The following is an 18781-nucleotide window of genomic DNA, read 5'->3' as shown; positions in this document are numbered from 1 at the left end:
TCTCAATCTCCCCTCTTTCAGCTTCAATCCATTCCCCTCTCATCCTATCCCCGCACTCCCTGATCAAGAGCCCCTCCCCAGCTTTCCTGGAGCCCCTTTCAGTACTGGAAGCTGCTCTAAGGTCTCCTCAGAGCTTTCTCCACGCTGAACAAACCCACCCCTCCCAGCTTGTCCACATAGCAGAGGTGCTCCAGCCCTCGGCTCATCTCCGTGGCCTCCTCTGGACTCGCTCTGAACAGATCCATGCCCTTGCTTCGAGCTGCACCGTGGTTTATGGTTTCCAAATTCTCTCAGATTGAATTCTTGTCTTTGTAGCCAAGGACCACTTCACAGGGAGATATTAATAGAAAGCCTTTTCCCATTTACACTTCAGTGCTACAACCACTCTAAATGCTGCTTTTCTTCAGCACAGGAGGAATTTTCTTAACCTGAATTGTTCTAATGATGCCATTTCTGACCGGTCTCCCTGGAGCCTTCTCTTCCCCAGGCTGAACAATCCCAATTCTCTCAGCCTGTCCGCATAGTGGTGCTCCAGCCCTCACATTATCTTCATTGTCTCCTCTGGACTCATTCCAACAGATCCATCTCCTTCTTTTGTTGGGGATTCCAAAACTCAACACAGGACTCCAGGTGGGGGTCTCATGAGAGCAGAGCAGAGGGGCAGAATCCCCTCCCTCGCCCTGCTGGTCCCGCTTCTTTGGAAGCCCAAGTGACCAACATTCACCTTTTTGTGGTGTCCTCATAACCTGGGCACTCTCAAGGTACATCTGACACCTTCTCCACTGGTTTCTAGAAAAGGATGTGGTCTGCATCAAAGTCCACAACTCTCAGATCAACAATCCTTGGCTAACATAAAACAACGGATGCGTGTTAAACAGAAACAAGGCTGCACAATGAAGCTCATTGGAAATATTTCCACCAGCCAAAGGAAGAGAAAGAGAAAGCAGACAAAGATTCTGAGTTGCCTCAGACTGAGCTTTGGCTCCCAGCACTTATTTATTGTTCTTAACCCAGTGAATGAGAAGCTTGCTAAAGTTTAGAAAAGCTTCAAGGTTTAACTACTGCTCTCCTCCATGAGCACATCACAGCACTGAGCCTCTAGCAGACTGTAAGACAGATCAACACCTGCAGAGTATAAACAGCAATTTGTTGCCAGATATTTTCTGGTTGCAACGTCATGGAGAACATCAAGGAAACCGAGACTCTGAGCAGCCTCTGCCTTCTCAGAGAGACTTAACCTAGCAGCACTGACAGAATCATGGACTCATAGGATAGTTTGGGTTGGAAATGACCTTAAAGCCCATCCAGTTCCAACTCCCTGCCATGGGCAGGGACACATCCCACTGGATCGGGTTGCTCAAAGCCCCATCCAACCTGGCCTGGAACACCTCCAGGGATGGGGCAGCCACAACTTCCCTTGACAACCTGGGCCAGGGCCTCCCCACTCTCACAAGAAAACATTTCTTCCCAATATGTCATCTCAATCTCCCCTCTTTCAGCTTCAAACCATTCCCCCTCACCCTATTCCTGCACTCCGTGATAAACAGCCCCTCCCCACCTTTCCTGCAGACCCTTTCCTGCATCACTATCCCATCAGTACACGTTCAATGATGAATTATGCGGCACCCTTTTGCTTCACATCATATCACCATTTCTTTCCCCCCCTTCAAATCAATGCATACCTCCTGGATGTCTCCGTGTCCAGTGGGTGGGATGGAGGCCCCTGTTTACATCTCCTCTACTTCGTCTTTGACTCAATGGTTGCGTCAGGGAGGACGAACCTTCTGGGCTCTGCGCCAGAGCTTCGCAGTCAGTGGCTGTGAGGTGTGTTTTTTTAAATCGCTTCACTGCTTTGCCAACATGTGAAAAAAAAAGATCCCCAAACCATGCCATTAGTGAGCAACAATATAGAATCATAGAATGGTTTGGTTAGAAGGGACCTTAAAGCTCATCCAGTTCCAACTTCCCTGCCATGGGCAGGGACACCTCCCACTGGATCCGGCTGCCTAAGACCCATCCAACCTGGCCTTGAACACCTCCAGGGATGGGGCAACCACCGCTTCTACAGACAACCTGGGCCAGGGCCTCACCACCCTCATGGGGAAGAATTTCTTCCTAATGTCTAATCTAAAGCTTCCTCTTCCAATTTAAAGCCATTCCCTCTCGACCTATTCCTGCACTGCCTGATAAAAGTCCCTCCCCAACTTTCCTGTAGCTCCTTCAGGTCACTCTAAGGTCTCCCCAGAGCCTTCTCTTCTCCAGGCTGAGCAACCCCAACTCTTTCAGCCTGGCCTCATAGTAGAGGTGCTCCAGTCCAGCACACCCAAGTCCTTCTCCTCAGAGCTGCTCTCAATCAAAACATCCCCCATCCTGTATTGAAACTGTGGATTGCCCTGACCCAGGTGTAGGACCTTGCCCTTGATGAATGTCATGAGGTTCACACAGTCCCACTTCTCCAGCTTGTCCTGGTCCCTCTGGATGCCATCCCATCTTTCCAATGTGACAACTGCCCCTCTCAGCTTGGTGTCACCTTCAAACTTGCTGAGGGTGCCCTCGATCTTGCTGTCTATATCATTGATGAAGATATTGAATAGCACTGGTCCCAGTACGGAGCCCTGAGAGCAGCATTAACGCACAGCTTCTTTTCAGAAGCTTTATAGGACAATCCCAGTGTTTCAGCCAGGAGCTTCTCTGAATAAATCAGAAAGGAAGCTTGTACAAGGTCCTAAAGCGGGCAACGCATCATGTCAGGGCGACACATCTGCAGTCACAGCAACAGCAACTTCACCCCAGGTCCTCATTCCTGCGTTGTTTGAGGCTTCAGAATGAGAGAAGGTGATGTAAAAAGAGAATCCATTTAAGTTTTGCAGCTTTCCCTACAAAGACTGTTATTAAATTAAGGTGGAAGCAGACACAGGCATTTGCGTAAGTGCAAAATAGCATTAGGAGGACACTGAGGAAGCTGAACTGCACGGCTCACTCCGAGAAGCTCGGCGCCACCATTCCAACACGCAAATCAGAGTCCCTCACCACCAGATCCAAGCTGGGTTCCTCCACTAAGAGGACACAAGCCACCTCACAGCTCTTCCCCATGAGAAGGATGCTTAAGCAGCAGCACAAACTTATCTGAAGAGTTGGTTTAGGAAAACCTTACTTGAAACCTGTGGGAGATCTTCTCTTCCGTTGACGGGACAAAACACCAACCCACAAGCACGGGATGGGCTTCCTTCCGACAGGAGAATTATTGGCAACCACCACTCGTGCGGTTTCACTTTTACTTTATTGTGACACCGCGCTGTGGATGATAAACTCCTTTATCACGTTTACAGCAGCCACAGACACGATGGACCAACTTGGTCGAGGAGGATCCAAAGATCAGTTGGTTTCATTATGCAGTTTCCTCCTCCTTTTCCTCCACATCAGCACAACAAAGCGGTGTTAAAAGTACTTCCTGAGCTCCTCAGGGAGGCTGTTCTCTAACAGAGAATCATAGAATAGTTTGGGTTGGAAGGCACCTCAAAGATCATCCAGTTCCAAACCCCCTGCCATGGGCAGGGACGCCTCCCACTGGATCAGGCTGCTCAAGGCCCATCCAGACCTGGCCTTGAACATCTCCAGGGATGGGACAGCCACGGCTTCTCTGGGCAACCTGGGCCAGGGCCTCCCCACTCTCACAGAAGAACATTTCTTCCCAAGATCTCATCTCAATGTCCCCTCTTTCAGCTTAAAACCACTCTCCTCTCATTCTATCCCTGCACTCCCTGGTCAAGAGCCCCCCCAGCTTTCCTGGAACCCCTTCAGGTACTGTAAGTTGCTCTAAGTTCTCCCTGGAGCCTTCTCTTCTCCAGGCTGAACAACCCCAACTCTCTCAGCCTGGCCTCGTAGCAGAGGTGCTCCAGCCCTCTGATCATCTCCCTAGCCTTCTCTGGACCCATCCCAACAGTTCCATATCCTTCTTCTGTTGGGAACCGAACACAGGACTCCAACTGGGGTCTCATAAGAGCCGAGTAGAGGGGCAGAATCACCTCCGTTGCCTTGCTGGCCACACTCCTTTTGATGCGGCCCAGGGTACCATTGGCCTTCAGGGCTGTAACTGCATGTTGCTGGCTCATGTCGAGCTTCTCACCCACCAGCACCCCAAGTCCTTCTCCGCAGAACTGCTCGCAATCACATTGTCCCCCAGACTGTATTGAAATCCTCACTGTGAAGAAATTCCTCCTTATGGCCAGTCTAAATCTACCTCTCCCCTGTTTATCCCCATTGCCTCTCGTCCTATCACCACAAGCCTTTGTAAACAGTCCCTCTCCAGCTTTCCTGTAGCCCCTTCAGGTATTATGAGGTCCCTTGTTCCTCAAAACACGGCAAATGAGGGAAGTGGAAGGAAAAAGCAACATAAGACAGTCCTGTGGTGCTTTGGGAAATGGTTTAGGAGGCCAGGTCAGATGGGGCTTTGAGCAACCTGATCAAGTGGGAGGTGTCCCTGCTCCTGACAGGGACAGGGGACTGGATGATTTTTAAGGTCCTTTCCAACCCAAACCATTCTATGATTCTGTGGCTCCTAGAGCTGTTGGGGACAGAATGCAAGTATGGATGCAGGATTTGGAACAAAACCTCTCCTCCCCCACCCCAGGACAGCAAAACCCCCTCGTGCCAGGACCGTGGCAGAGGGTTCAACTCCAGAGACCCAACATGAGAAGATGACCCGCTCAGACTTCACCTGCATTCATCTTTTCTCCTGTTTCCCAAAGTTTCCCATCAGCAACAGCAGCAGAGACACAACTGCTGAGGAAACACTGTTGTCCGTCTCGTTTATGGCTTCAATCACATCAGGAATGCAATGGGGAACAAAGCTCATCCCACCAGGAGGCACTCCAGCTGTGAAGCGAAAGGATCAGCCATGAGCAGGAGGCGCCAAGGATGAGGGAAGCTCTGTGGGGATCAGAAGTACTTGGAAGGAGAAGCTTGGAGCTGTCTGTCCCTTACACCAACGCTTCACTTCCAAAGCCTCTTCCCACATGGACGCACCAGCCTCGTGCTCCCCATCACGGTGCCCAACCAGGGAGACCCCTGGCAGCCTAGTCCCCCCAAACTGGTCCACAACAGCCCCCCCCAGTACCAGTCCCTACCCCCAGCCTGCTGCATCCATAACCAAGAGCCTTTGACCCCTGCGACCGCCATGGCCGAAGTCCCTCCATGGCCACGATCCCCCAGTACCAAAGCTCCTCCTCCATTATGAAGTCCCTGTCACTACCAAGGACTCCCCTCATTCCTAAGCCCCCCCTCATTCCCAAGAGCCCCCCCTCATCAAGTCTCCCCTCCCCATTATCAAGGCCCACACCCATTGCCAAGGTACCCCATTATCAAGGCTTTGCCCCATTATCAAGCCCCCCCCATCATCAAGCCCTCCCAAGTACCCAGAATAAACTCCTCCATTGCCCAGGGTCCCCCCCCCCCATTATCAAGACCACCCCATTACTAAGCCCTCCGCCCCCTTACAGAGCCCCCCAGTGTCAAGACCCCCCCCCATCATCAAGGTCCCTCACCATCACCAAGGTCCCACTCACTACCAAGACCCTCATCACCAAGACCCCCCCCCATTCTCAAGGCTCTCCCCTTGCCAAACATCTCCTCCCATTGCCAAGGCTCCCCCCAATTATCAAAGCCCCTCCCATTACCAAGTTCACCCCCCACCACCAAGGCTCTCCTCCCCATTATCAAGGCCCCCACCCATTGCCAAGGGTCCCCACTATCAAGGCTTTGCCCCATTATCAACCCCCCCAGCCATCACCAAGCCCCCTCAGTGCTCAGAACAAACCCTTTCATTGCCAAACGTCCCCTCCCATTATCAAAACCACCCCATGAATAACCTTCCCCTTAAAAAGCCCCCCCAACACCCAGAACACCCCCCAAGTGTCAAGGCCCCCCCCATCATCAAGGTCCCTTCACCATCACCAAGGTCCCACTCATTACCAAGACCCTCATCACCAAGACCCCCCCATTATCAAGGCTCTCCCCTTGCCAAACATCTCCCTCCGCTGCCAAGTGTCCCCCCAATTATCAAAGCCCCTCCCATTACCAAGTTCACCCCCCCATTACCAAGGGTCCTCTCCATCACCCACACCCCCCCCCCATTATCAAGGCTCGACCCCATTGCCAAGACTCCCATAACTCCAAGGCTCCCCTCCTCATTATCAACCCCCCCCATCACCAAGCGCCCCCCATTAACAAAGCCCTCCCCATTTTCAAGGCCAACCCCAACATCAAGCCCCCCCCGCCTCATCCTCAAGGGTCCCCCCTTGCCAAAGGTCCCTCCCCTTTCCAAGACCCATGAATTACCAAGGATCTCCCCTCATTACCAACGACTCCCCCCCACTTCCAGGCTTCCACGCCATTGCCAGGGACCACCCCCATTACCAAGCTACCCTCCCATTACCAAAAGCTCCCCCCCCGCCAGTGAGCAAGGACCCTCCCCCATAGCCAAGGGTCCCCCACAAACCCCCCCCATCACCCAGAATATACCCTGTATTGTCAAGGCTCCCCCCCCATCACCAAAGCCCCCCCATTATCAACCCTCCCCTACTATTATCAAGGCCCCACCTCCATTACCAAGCCCCCCCAATTCCCAAACCCCTTGTCTTTGCATTGGGGGGGGTCCATTCTCTACCCCAAGGCCCCCCTTGTTCACCCTCCCCTCCATACACAAGCCCCCTCCTCCCCCATTCCCAAACACCTCCTCTTTGAACTGGGGGGATCCCTTCTCTGCCCCAAGTTCCCCCCCCCATTCCCAAGCCCCACCCATTTCCAAGGCTCCCCCCCATTCCCAACCCCCTCCCCTTTGCATTGGGGGAGTCCCTTCTTTACCCCAAGCAACCCCCATTTCGAAGGCTCCCCCTCCTCCATTCCCAACCCCCCCTTTGCACTGGGGGGGAGGTTCCTTCTCTACCTCAAAGCCCCCCTTCCATTACAAAGCCCCCCCCCCTATTTCCAAGGCTCTCCCCCCATTCCCAGACCCCCTTTTCTTACCCAAAGCCCACCCCTCCATTACCAAGCCCCCCCCAACTCCCAAGGCTCACTCTTTTCTCAAACCCCTTCCCTTTGCAGTCGGGGGTCCCTTCTCTACCCCAAAGCCCCCAGCTCCATTCCCAAGCCCCCCAATTCCCAAGCCCCATTCCTTAACCCCTTCTCTTTGCACTGGGGGGGTTCCCTTCTCTACCCTTATCCCCCCGACATCCCCAAGGCTTCCCCCCCCCCCATTCCCAACGCCTTTCTCTACCCCAAGGTCTCCCTTGTTCGCCCTCCCTCCCATTCCCAAGGGCCCCCCCCCTCATTCCCAAGGCCCCCCCCCCCATTCCCAAGGCTCACCCGCATTCCCAACCCCATTCTCTTTGCATTGCGGAGTCCCCTCTTTACCCCAAAGCCCCCCCTCAGTCCCAAGCGCCCCCTCATTACCCAAGGCTCCCCCTCCTCCATTCCCAGCCCCAACCCCCTTCGTATTGAGGGGACGGGTCCCTTCTCTACCTTAACACCGCCCCGCTCACCCCGGCGCTCCTCTTTGCCACGCCCCCTCCCGGCCTTTTGACCAATCAGAGGACGAAGAGCGGGAGGAGACGCGGCGTTGTCCAATGGTGAAGCGCTTCCGGGTTGAAGTGGGTGGGGCTTACGGAGGACGCGCGCACCCCCAGGTTTGTTTACCGTCGCGCCGTGACGTCAAGCGGCGCCGCGCGTGACGTCACGCGCCCCCAGCAAAGCGCGGGTGGGTTTGGAAGGTCCCGGGTGGGAGCGACTTAGAGAAGGGACCCGGCTAAGCCAGGGGGGAGCCTGGGGTTCCTGAGGGAGCAGGGAATTGCTGGGTTGCCTGGAAGGAAAAGGGGGCTGCTGAGGTTCCAACAAGAAAATGGAATTGCTGGGTTGCCTAAAGGAACAGGGAATATCTGGGGTTCCTGAGGGAAAATGGATTTCCGGGATTTCTGAGGGAAAAGGGAATTGCTGGGGTTCACCAGGGGAAAAAAGGGGATTGCTTGGTTTCCTGAAGGAAAAGGAGAATTGCTGGGTTTCACAAGAGAAAAGAGAATTGCTCTGTTTCCTGAAGGAAAAGGAGAATTGCTGGGATTCCCAAGAGAAAAAGGAATATCTCTGTTTCCTGTTGGAAAAGGGAATTTCTGGGGTTTCAGAGGGAAGGTGGAATTATTTGGCCTCCCGAGGCAGCAGGGGTTTCCTGGTCATCCCAAGGGTAACAGGACTTGCTGGGGTTCATGAAGGAAAAGGGAATTGCTAGGGTTCCAAGGGAAGAGGGAATTGCTGGGTTGCCTGAAGGAAAAGGGAATTGCTGGGGTTCCAAAAAGAAAAGGGAATTGCTGGGTTGTCTGAAGGAACAGGGAATATTTGGGGTTCTTGAGGGAAAAGGGAGTTGTAGAGGTTTCCAAGGGGAAAAAAAGAGTTGCTGGGGTTCCTGAGGGGAAAAAAGGGGATTGCTTGGTTTCCTGAGGGAAAAGGAGAATTGCTGGGATTCCCAAGAGAAAAAGGAATTGCTCTGTTTGCTGTTGGAAAAGGGAATTGCTATGGTTCCCGAGGGAAAAAGGAATTATTTGGCTTCCCAAGGCTGTGGGGGTTTCCTGGTGTTCCCAAGGGTAAAGGGACTTGCAGATATTCCTGAGGGAAAATGGAATTGCTCTGTTTCCTGAAGGAAAAGGAGAACTGCTGGGGTTCCCAAGAGAAAAGAGGATTGCTCTGTTTCCTGGTGGAAAGGGGAATTGCTGGGGTTCCCGAGGGAAAAGGGGGTTATTTGGCCTCCTGAGGCAGCAGAGGTTTCCTGGTCATCCCAAGGTTCATGGGACTTGCTTGGGTTCCCAAAGGAGAAGAGAATTGCTGTGGTTTCAGAGGGAAGAGGGAATTGCTGCCTTGCCTGGAGGAAAAGGGAGTTGCTGGGGTTCCAAAAAGAGAAGAGAATTGCTGCGTTGCCTAAAGGAACAGGGAATATCTGGGGTTCCTGAGGGAAAATGGGATTTCTGAGGAAAAAGGGGATTGTTGGGGTTCCCAAGGGAAAAAAAAGAGTTGCTGGGATTCCTGAGGGAAAAAGGGGATTGCTTGGTTTCCTTAAGGGAAAGGAGAATTGCTGGGGTTCCCAAGAGAAAAGGGGATTGCTGCGTTTCTTGTAATTGCTTTTCTTGTTGGAAAAATTGCTGAGGTTCCCGAGGAGAAAGGGAGTTGCTGGGGTTCCACAGAGAAGATGGAGTTATTGGGCTTCCCGAGGCTGCAGGGGTTTCCTGGTGTTCCCAAGGGTAAAGGGACTTGCTGATGTTTCTGAAGGAAAAGGGAATTGCTGAGTTGACTGAAGGAACAGGAAATATCTAGGGTTTCTCAAGGAAAAGGGAACTTCCGGTGTTCCTGAGGCAGGATCTGGAGGCAGGAAGAAAGGTTGCATGTTGGAATGTGGCAGCACTGCCTCATATCCTTTCGATTTTGCTATCCAAGGTGATTTCTGACCTCTTCAGAAGCCCAATTAATCAGCGTGGAACTGGAGGAGGATTCCAGGTGCCACAAAGACACCCAGAAGCTGCCTGTTTTCTTGAAGGATTTGGCTGTTTTCCATGGACCTACTCAAAAAGCCAAAGGATTTTCTTGGAGCGTGTAACAAGGATCAGCTCCTCGTGATGGGAATTCAAGGGAACGCAGGCTGAGCTCCTCGGTGGCTTCTTGGCAGGGATAATAGCACTGGCCAAGCTTTTGCAGGGTCCGGAGCGACAACCTCGGTGACACCGTGAGCGATTTTTCTTCTGATCCCCCCTCCACCTGCCGTGAGAATCATGGAATGGGTTGAGTTGGAAGGACTTTCAAAGCCCATCCAGTTCCAATTCTGCTGCTATGGGCAGGGACACCTTCCACTGGATTTCCTAAGGAAAGTTCTGGTTTTCCTAAGGGATGAAGGAGTTTCTGGTTTTCCACTGGGAACATCTGGTTCCTCCATTTCCCAAGGAAAAAGGAAATTTCTTATTTTCCTGAGGGGAAAGGATATTTGTGGGGCATTTTTTTCCCCAAGGGAGAGGTTAGATCCTGGTTTTCCTAAGGGAAAGAAAATATAGTGTTTTATGGGGGGAGAGACAAGGTCCTAGTTTTCCCAAGGGAGAAGGACGTTTCTGGTTTTACTGAGAGAGAGGCCAGTTCCTGGGGAAGGAAATTTCTGGTTTTCCTGAAGGGAAGGCCAGTTTCTGGTTGCCCTGAGGGCGAGGGAGATTTCTGATTGCCCTGAGGGTGAAGGAAAATTCTGGTTGCCCCGAGGGCAAAGGAGATTTCTAGTTACCTTGAGGGAGACTTATCTGATTTGTGGATTTGCTGAGGGAAAAGGAAATTTCAGAAGCGAGAGGGCAAGTTCTGGTTTTTGTTGAAGCAAAAGCTAATTTCTATTAATCCAAACCAAGGGAGCGGCCATTATATTTGTAGTTAGAACTCATAATCCTCATTTTTGCATCTTCCTTGCAGCTCTGGAGCCATGGTGGAGGGGAAGAGACCACGGCTGCTCCTCCAGCTGGTGCAGGAGGGACAGCTGGATCTGCTTCGGGATGAGCTGCGACGGAGTGATGTACCAGAGGTGTCGGTACGGAGCCAGCGGTACGGGCGCTTGGAGGAGACGCTGCTGCACCATGCTGCTCGGTATGGACACCGGGATGTCCTCGCCTACCTCGTGGAGGAGCTGGGGATGGACCTTGAGGCGTTCAATAGCGACTACAAAAGGCCCCTCCATGAAGCAGCCTCCATGGGACACGGGGAATGTGTCTCTTACCTCCTGGAGAAAGGCGCAAGCGTGGACTGCTTGAAGAAGGCAGACTGGTAGGTCACTGGCTTGCTTTGACATGGGTCAGAGTGACAGCCAGAAGAGGTTTGGATGCAGAAGGTGGGAATGTGACTGCAGGAGCTGTGATTTAGAGTCACAGAATGGGTTGGGTTGGAAGGGACTTTTAAAGCCCATCCAGTTCCAACTCCCCTGCCATTGGCAGTGACACCTCCCGCTGGATCAGGTTGCTCAAAGCCTCATCCAACGTGGTTTTCAACACCTCCAGGGATGGGGCAGCCACAACTTCTCTAGGGAACCTGTGCCAGGGCCTCTCACCACCCTCACAGGAAAACATTTCTTCCTTCCATCTAGCCTGAATCCACTGCCTTCCAGTTTAAAACTGGTTCCCCTCATCTTGTCCCTGCACCTCCTGATCAAGAGCCTCTTCCCAGTTTTCCTGGAGCTCTTTCAGTATTGGAAGCTGCTCTAACGTCTCGGTGGAGCTTTCTCTTCTGCAGGCTGAACAACCCCAACTCTCACAGCCTGTCCTCATAGCAGCGGTGCTCCAGCACTCAGATCATCTCCATGGCCTTCTCTGGACTCGCTCCAACAGATCCGTGTCCTTCCTTTGCTGAGGACTCCAGAACTGAACGCAAGGCTCCAGGTGGGATCTCCTGAAAGCAGAGCAGAGGGGCAGAATCCCCTCCCTCCCTGCTGGTCCCACTGCTTTGGATGCAGCCCAAGATATGGTTAGCCTGGCTAAATTCCAGCCCAATCACTGGTTTTCCCCTGTTTATCATAGAAGTTGTAAATCATTGCTTGATTAACAGATCCAATTTAAAAGCTTTCATCCGCAGTTGTTTCTTCTTCCCAATTCCCCAGTTTGATGGGAATCAGTGATACAGATTCACATTTTTGTGTCCTGGTCCTCACGAACTGAAATATGAAAATAAAAAGTGAGTTTTCCTTCTGTTCTCCCCCAGCAAATGGAGCCTCTTAGGTCAGATTTGCTACTGATATGGTAGCAGCCTCAACAACCCAAGAAAGAACTTGTTTCTTCAGGGCTTTTGTTTGCCTGCTGCGTGAGTAACATGTAAGCAAATGATGAGAGAATAGGGAATAAAATCCAAGGTCTAATCCTCAGACACGCAGCAGGCCTAGCTGGTGTCAAATTCTCCTCTTGAGGAGGGAGATTTCTATGTATGACCTTGTAGAAGAAAGCAAAGAGTCCCCCAAGCCTACGAACGAAAGGCCAGGGGTGCCCTTTTGAAGCTAAACTAATGAAAATACAAAGGCAGCATCCCAGTCCTCATAATTCAAGGCTGTGCCACCGCCATGCTGACATCAGGGGGAGCAGAGGGAGGCAGAGATCTCGTGAGCCGCATGCAGACGCGTGTGCGAGCCTGGGTTTCTTTGATAGGCCCCGCACAACCCTTCCATCCACTGATTAAAACCAGGAAGCTCTGTGCTTGCTAGCACACATCCCAGCCCTCGCACAAAGCCTCATTTGCATTGAAAATACACACTGCTCTGCAGTGCTGTATGGAAACAGCTGCAGGAAACATAGCACCACGCTCAGCTTTACCCCATCATCTCAAGCTGATGCGTGTCCAATCTCTTCTTAAAAATCTCCATCACTGGAGATCTTATCTCCCTTTTCAGGTCTCTCCTCTCATCCTTGTCCATCCTCAAAACTGGAGCATTTGTACTGAAGTCAAGAGTGAGGATTCTGCCCCTCTACTGTGCTCTTGTGAGACCTCACCTGGTGTCCTGCAGTCAGCTCTGGAGCCCTCAGCACAGGGAGGGTGTGGGTCTGTTGGAGCGACTCCAGAGGAGGCCACGGAGATGATCCAAGGACTGGAGAACCTCCCGTACAAGGACAGGCTGAGAGAGTTGGGGTTGTTCAGCCTGGAGAAGAGAAGGCACCAGGGAGACCTTAGAGCAGCTTACAGTACCTGAAGGGGCTCCAGGAGAGCTGGGGAGGGACTCTTGATCAGGGAGTGCAGGGATAGGATGAGAGGGGAATGATTTTAAGCTGAAAGAGGGGAGATTGAGATGAGATCTTAGGAAGAAATGTTCTGTGACGGTGATGAGGCCCTGGCCAAGGTTGCGCAGAGAAGTAGTGGCTGCCCCATCCCTGGAGGTGTTCAAGGCCACCTTGGATGGGGCTTTGAGCAACCTGATCCAGTGGGAGGCGTCCCTGCCCATGGCAGAAGGGGTGGAACTGGATAGGCTTTGAGGTCCCTTCCAACCCGAACCATTCTATGACTGTAAGCCAAATCACTCTCCCTGCAGTTTAGGCCCATGAATCCTTATTCCTTCTGCAGTGGGAAGTGTTTGTGCTGCGGCTTTTCCTAAATGAGGAGTGCTTTGGTTGTTTTTGTCTCCCAGCTGATGTCTGTGGGTTGGTGCAGAGCAGATAAGCCCTCTCCGTGCTGGAGAAGTGTTCATCTTTTATGGAAAAGCTCAAAGGTTTCTGTCTGATCTGTGCATTTACTCAGCGTTTGATGATTGGGTGAAGTTTATAAACAGATAAAACAGAGACTGCAGCCCCCACTTGTAGCAGCTGAAGTATTCATAGAATCACAGAATCATTTTGTTTGGAAAGGGATTTTAAAATCGAGTCCAACCGTAAAGGCGACACTGCTGACTCCACCACTAAACCATGTCCCTAAGCACCACATCCACACAGCTTTTAAATCCTTTCAGGGATGGTGAGTCCACCACTGCCCTGGGCAGCCTCTTCCAGTGGTTGACAACCCGTTCTGTGAAGAAATTGTTCCTAATATCCAATCTAAACCTTCCCTGGCGCAACTTGAGGCCATTTCCTCTTGTCCTATCCCTTATTCCTTGGGAGAAGAGACCAACACCCACCTCACTACAACCTCCTTCCTGAGAGCTGCAGAGAGCAGTGAGGTCTCCTCTCAGCCTCCTTTTCTCCAGACTGAACAGCCCTAAGTCCCTCAGAAACTCCTAGAACCCCTCTACTCCAGATCCTAAGTTGTTATTGTTATCTGATGGGGTAATGACCGACCTGTCAGCCTCACCTCTGTGCCTGGGAATATTATGGAACATATCCTCCTAGAAACTATGCTAAAGCACACGGAGGACAGGGAAGTGATTAATGGTAGCCAGCATGGCTTCATCAGTGGCAAGTCCTGTCTGACCAACTTGGTGGCTTTCTATGATGGGGTAACTGCAGCAGTGGACACGGGTAAACTGACAAATGTGATCTATCTAGACTTATGTGAAGCCTTTGACACAGTCCCCCACAACATCCTTCTCTAAATTGGAGAGAGATGGATTTGATAGGTGGACAGTAAGGTGGATAAGAAACTGGTTGGATAGTCGTATTCAGGAGTAGTGGTCAATGGCTTGAAGTCCAGATGGAGATCTGTGACCAGTGGTGTCCCTCAGGGGTCTGTACTGGGATCAGTGCTGTTTAATATCTTTATCAATGATATCGACAGCGAGATTGAGTGCACCCTCAGCAAGTTTGCGGATGACACCAAGCTGGGTGGTGTGGTTGCCACACCAGAAGGACGGGATGTCGTCTAGAGGGACCTGGACAGGCTGGAGAAGTGGGTGTCTGAGAACCTCGGGAGGTTCAACAAGGCCAAATGTAAGGTCCTGCACCTGGGTCGGGGCAATCCCTGTTTTCAGTACACGATGGGGGATGGTGTGCTTGAGAGCAGCCCTGCAGAGAAGGACTTGGGGGTGCTGGTTGATGAGAAGCTCGATGTGAGCCGGCAATGTGCGCTCGCAGCCCAAAAGACCAACTGTGTCCTGGGCTGCATCAAAAGAAGCGTGGCCAGCAGGTCAAGGGAAGCGATTCTGTCTCTCTATTCCTCTCATGTGAGACCTCATCTGGAATACTGTGTTGAGTTCTGGAATCCTCAACGTAAGAAGGATATGGAGCTGTTGGAATGGGTCCAGAGGAGGCTACAAAGATGATCAGAGGGCTGGAGCACCTTCCCTATGAGCACCTTCCCTATGAGCACAGGCTGAGAGAGTTGGGCCTGTTCAGCCTGGAGAAGAGAAGGCTCAGAGGAGATCTTATAGCGACCTTCCAGTACCTGAAGGGGGCCTACAGGAAATCTGGAGAGGTGCTATTCGTAAAGGCTTGTGGGAATAGGACCAGGAGGAACGGGTATAAACTGGAAAGGGACAGATTTAGACTGGACATTAGGAAGAATTTCTTCACTGTGAGAGTGGTGAGGCACTGGCACAGGTTGCCCAGAAGAGTCGTGGTTGCCCCATCCATTGAGGCGTTCAAGGCCAGGTTGGGTGGGGCTTTGAGGAACCTGATCCAGTGGGAGGTGTCCCTGCCCATGGCAGGGGCGTGGAACTAGATGATCTTCAAGGTTCCTTCCAATCCAAATAATTCTATGATTCTCTTAGGACACCCCTGATGATGGCTTGCACCAGGCAGAACTTGGAGGTGATCAAAGCTCTCGTGGAGCATGGAGCCAACCCGCTGCTGAAGAACAAGGATGGCTGGAATTGCTTCCACATCGCAAGTCGAGAGGGCCATCCCCAGGTCCTCCAGTACCTGCTGGATGTGTCCCCAGGCAGCTGGGACACAGAGAGCACAATAAAGAGAACACCTCTGCACACAGCAGGTAAGAGGGTCCTGTTGCCACCATATGGTTTGGAAGAGAAGACTGGGTTGTGATGACAGCAGAGAACAGAAAGGGGCTGCTGTTTGAGTTCTCGTTGAATTTGAAGAAGCAAAGCGTGACCTTTCTTGACAGAAAAACACAGGAAAACAGTTAAATACTAAATTATTGAAATTAAATGAAAGGAGGCTAATGGTGGGCATTGGTGGGAGTTCACCTGTCTAAGCCTTACAACTAACAGCACTCTGCTGCATCTATGCAGTGTTCCACAGTGGGACAGACTCATTTTAGTTGCTTACAGATAAGTAAACGGCAAGAATTAGGCTTAATGATGTACCAGAGATGGAGTTTGTGAGGTTGGAGGGTCCCCAGTTCCCATTTCACTGGATTTTGCCTGCACTCGAAGCATATTTTTGTGGTCTGCAGCAGTTATCGTAGGATGATAGAATGGTTTGTATTGGAAGGGACCATGAAGGTCATCCAGTCCAACCCCCTTGCAGTGAGCAGGGGCATCTTGACCTCAGTCAGTTGAAATGGGAACCTTTCCTCCAGGGAGACCTCACAGCAGCCTTCCAGTACTGAAAGGAGCCTACAGGAAAGCTGGGGAGTGGCTCTTGGTCAGAGAGTGCAGGGACAGGATGAGGAGGAATATTATCATCAATGATATTGACAGTGAGGTCGAGGGCACCCTCAGCAGGTTTGCAGGTGGCAACAAGCTGAGAGGTGCAGTTGTCACTCCAGAAGGATGAGATGGCATCCAAGAGGGACCTGGACAAGCTGGAGAAGTGAGGCTGTGTGAAACTCGGGAGGTTCAACAAGGGCAAGGTCCTACATCCGGCTCGGGGCAATCTGCGCTTTCAGTACAGGATGGGGGACAATGTGATTGAGAGCAGCCCTGAGGAGAAGTACTTGGAGTGCTGTGGGAAGAGAAGCTCGACATGAGCCAGCAACGTGTGCTCATAGCCCAGAAGGCCGACCATGTCCTGGGCTGCATCCAAAGAACCATTGCCAGTAGGGCAAGGGAGGAGATTCTGCCCCTCTGCTCCATTCTCGTGAGACCCCACCTGGAGTCCTGTGTCCAGTTTGGAATCCCCAACATAAGAAGGAGATGGAGCTGTTGGAACGGGTCCAGAGGAGACCACAAAGATGATGCGAGGGCTGGAGGTCCTCTGCTTCAAGGCCAGGCTGAGAGAGTTGTGGTTATTCAGCCTGGAGATGAGAAGGCTCCAAGGAGACCTTCAGTACCTGAAGGGGCTACAGGAAAGCCAAGGAGGGGCTTTTTCCAAGGGTCTGAAGTGACAGCATGAGGGGGAATGGCTTTAAATTGGAAGGGGGAAGATTTAAAGTAGACATTAGGAAGCAATCCTTCTCGATGAGGGTGGTGAGGCCCTGGCCCAGGTTGCCCGGGGAAGTTGTGGCTGCCCCATCCCTGGAAGTGTTCAAGGCCAGGCTGGATGGGGCTTTGAGCAGCCTGATCCAGTGGCAGGTGTTCCTGCTAGGGGCATGGGGTGTGGAACTGGGTGGGCTTTGAAGTCCCTTCCAACTCAAACCATTCAATGATTCTGATACCTTTGTCCCACTGTGTCTCATTGCCCCTTCCAGAGTCTGATTGCCCACAGACCTGTGTGAGCAGGGAGAACAGGTAAAGCCTGTGTCTTCCCAGAGCTTAAATCTGTTATCTCTGCCCTCCAGAGATGCAACTGGAGTGGAAGGGAAAGGGAAGGTTGGGATGATGTGGGGCAGGCTCAGGGCCTGATGGTGGTGGCTGACTTGAATCAGACACATGCCCCACCCCTGAGCAGGGATTAGACTGTGTGTCCCAGGGCTCGGCAGCGTCTCCACAGGAGAGAAGAGCGTGGGGAGTCACTGCTCAAAGCTGCAGCTGCCTAAACTAATATCCTGAAGAATTTAATAGGGGTCAACTTTCCGGAAATACCCCAAGTATTGGAAGGAGACCCCTGCTGTGCTGTAATTAATCTCTTGGGTGTGTTGTTCCCTGGCTGTCATTCCCTTGTTTCTCCAGCCCTTGGTAAGTCGCCCGTCTGCCACTCTGTGCTCATCAGCAGTGACATTCCCAGCCCAGGGGCACCGGCTGCACCTCAGTCCTTGACCTGGGAATGAGGAAGAGCTGATGAGCTGTTGATATTTCAAGCTGGGCAGCAAAGAGCAGGTTGGTTGAATCAGAAATGGCTGATCCTCGTTTATTTGTGAGTCCTCTTGTCCGTGCTCAATCTTATGCCTTGTTTTTCCATGTCTGGACTGGAGGATTGGGCTCACAGACACCTTTTAGCCCTCGTCTTGCAGAAGGGTGGACGTGGGGTTGGGATTTGGGGGCTGAGTATCATAGAATCATAGAGTGGGTTGGAAGGGATCTCAAAGCCCCCCCAGTGCCCCCTCCCTGCCATGGGCTGGGACACCTCCCACTACATCAGGTTGCTCCAAGCTCCATCCAACCTGGCCTTGAACACCTCCAGGGATGGGGCAGCCACCACTTCTCTGGGCAACCTGGGCCAGGGCCTCCCCACCCTCACAGGAAAAGATTTCTTCCTAAGATCTCATCTCAATCTCCCCGTTTTCAGCTTAAAACCATCCCCCCTTGTCCTATCTCTACATTCCCTGGCAAAGAGCCCCTCCCCACCTTTCCTGGAGGGAATCCTGTAGGATCTGGGGACAGGGAGAGGAGCGGGGTGAGGACTGTCCTGGGGAGAAGGAGTCCTTTTGACCTTGAGCTTAAAGTCTCATCCTGCCTCATAGCACTTAGATATGGGATACAAACAGCGATGGTGAGATGTAGTGCTGGGTTTTCACCGCTTTACAGAGGTGTCTCCACCTCTTTGTGGCCTCCCATCTTTGACTTTGCCAGTGGCAAAGCCATCAACCCATGAATTGGGTTAGTTTCTGGTCATTTTGCTGATCCAGGTTAGAACTTGCACCACACACTGCCGGAGCAGCAACTGGTGTGGGAGTGACCGGGCAGCAGGAAGGGCTGGAGCATCTTAGAATCATAGAGTTATTTGGGTTGGAAGGGACCTTAAAGATCATCTAGTTCCAGCCTCCTGCCATGGGTAGGGACATCCCACTAGATCAGGCTGCCCAAGGCCCATCCAACCTGGACCTGAACACCTCCAGGAATGGGACAGCCACAGCTTCCCTGGGCAACCTGTGCCAGGGCCTCACCACTCTCATGGTGAAGAAATTCTTCCTAATACCAAGCCTAAATCTGCCGCTCTCCAGTTTGTAGCCATTCCCCCTCGTCCTATCACTACAAGCCTTTGTGAACAGTCCCTCCTCAGCTTTACTGTAGCCGCTTCAGGTACTGGAAGGTCACTATAAGATCTCCTCGGAACCTTCTCTTCTCCAGGCTGAACAACCCCAACTCTCTCAGCCTGTCCTC

The 18781-nt window shown here is 52.1% G+C and overlaps 2 protein-coding genes across 11 annotated transcripts in view; one reads left to right on the top strand and one right to left on the bottom strand.

Annotated features, from left to right (window-relative positions):
- Positions 1-4922, bottom strand: part of FBH1 (F-box DNA helicase 1) — a 31422-nt gene extending 26500 nt beyond the window's left edge. The window contains exons 1-3 of one of the 4 annotated variants that reach the window (XM_054050057.1): positions 4718-4921; positions 3155-3476; positions 1683-1850 (exon numbers count right to left, since the gene is read on the bottom strand). Coding sequence is in view for 2 of the 4 variants with exons in the window: in XM_009563400.2 (XP_009561695.2) it covers positions 1683-1917 (235 nt within the window). In the remaining 2 variants the exon portion in view is untranslated. Of the gene's footprint in view, positions 1-1682; positions 2311-3154 lie in introns of those variants that run through there. The other 3 variants (XM_054050053.1, XM_054050045.1, XM_009563400.2) reach the window with 3 other exon arrangements.
- Positions 4923-7655: 2733 nt separating this feature from the next.
- ANKRD16 (ankyrin repeat domain 16) overlaps positions 7656-18781 on the top strand; it is a 28728-nt gene continuing 17602 nt past the window's right edge. For 2 of the 7 annotated variants that reach the window (XR_008447452.1, XM_054052109.1), the window contains exons 1-3: positions 8453-9757; positions 10477-10824; positions 15170-15390. Coding sequence is in view for 6 of the 7 variants with exons in the window: in XM_054052109.1 (XP_053908084.1) it covers positions 10487-10824; positions 15170-15390 (559 nt within the window). In the remaining variant the exon portion in view is untranslated. The other 5 variants (XM_054052090.1, XM_054052082.1, XM_054052099.1 and 2 more) reach the window with 5 other exon arrangements.

The sequence above is a fragment of the Cuculus canorus genome, chromosome 1 (assembly GCF_017976375.1).
Source record: "Cuculus canorus isolate bCucCan1 chromosome 1, bCucCan1.pri, whole genome shotgun sequence".
NCBI lineage: Eukaryota > Metazoa > Chordata > Aves > Cuculiformes > Cuculidae > Cuculus > Cuculus canorus.
Note: the sequence above shows the minus strand (reverse complement) of the source record. Positions and strands in the feature narration are given on the sequence as shown.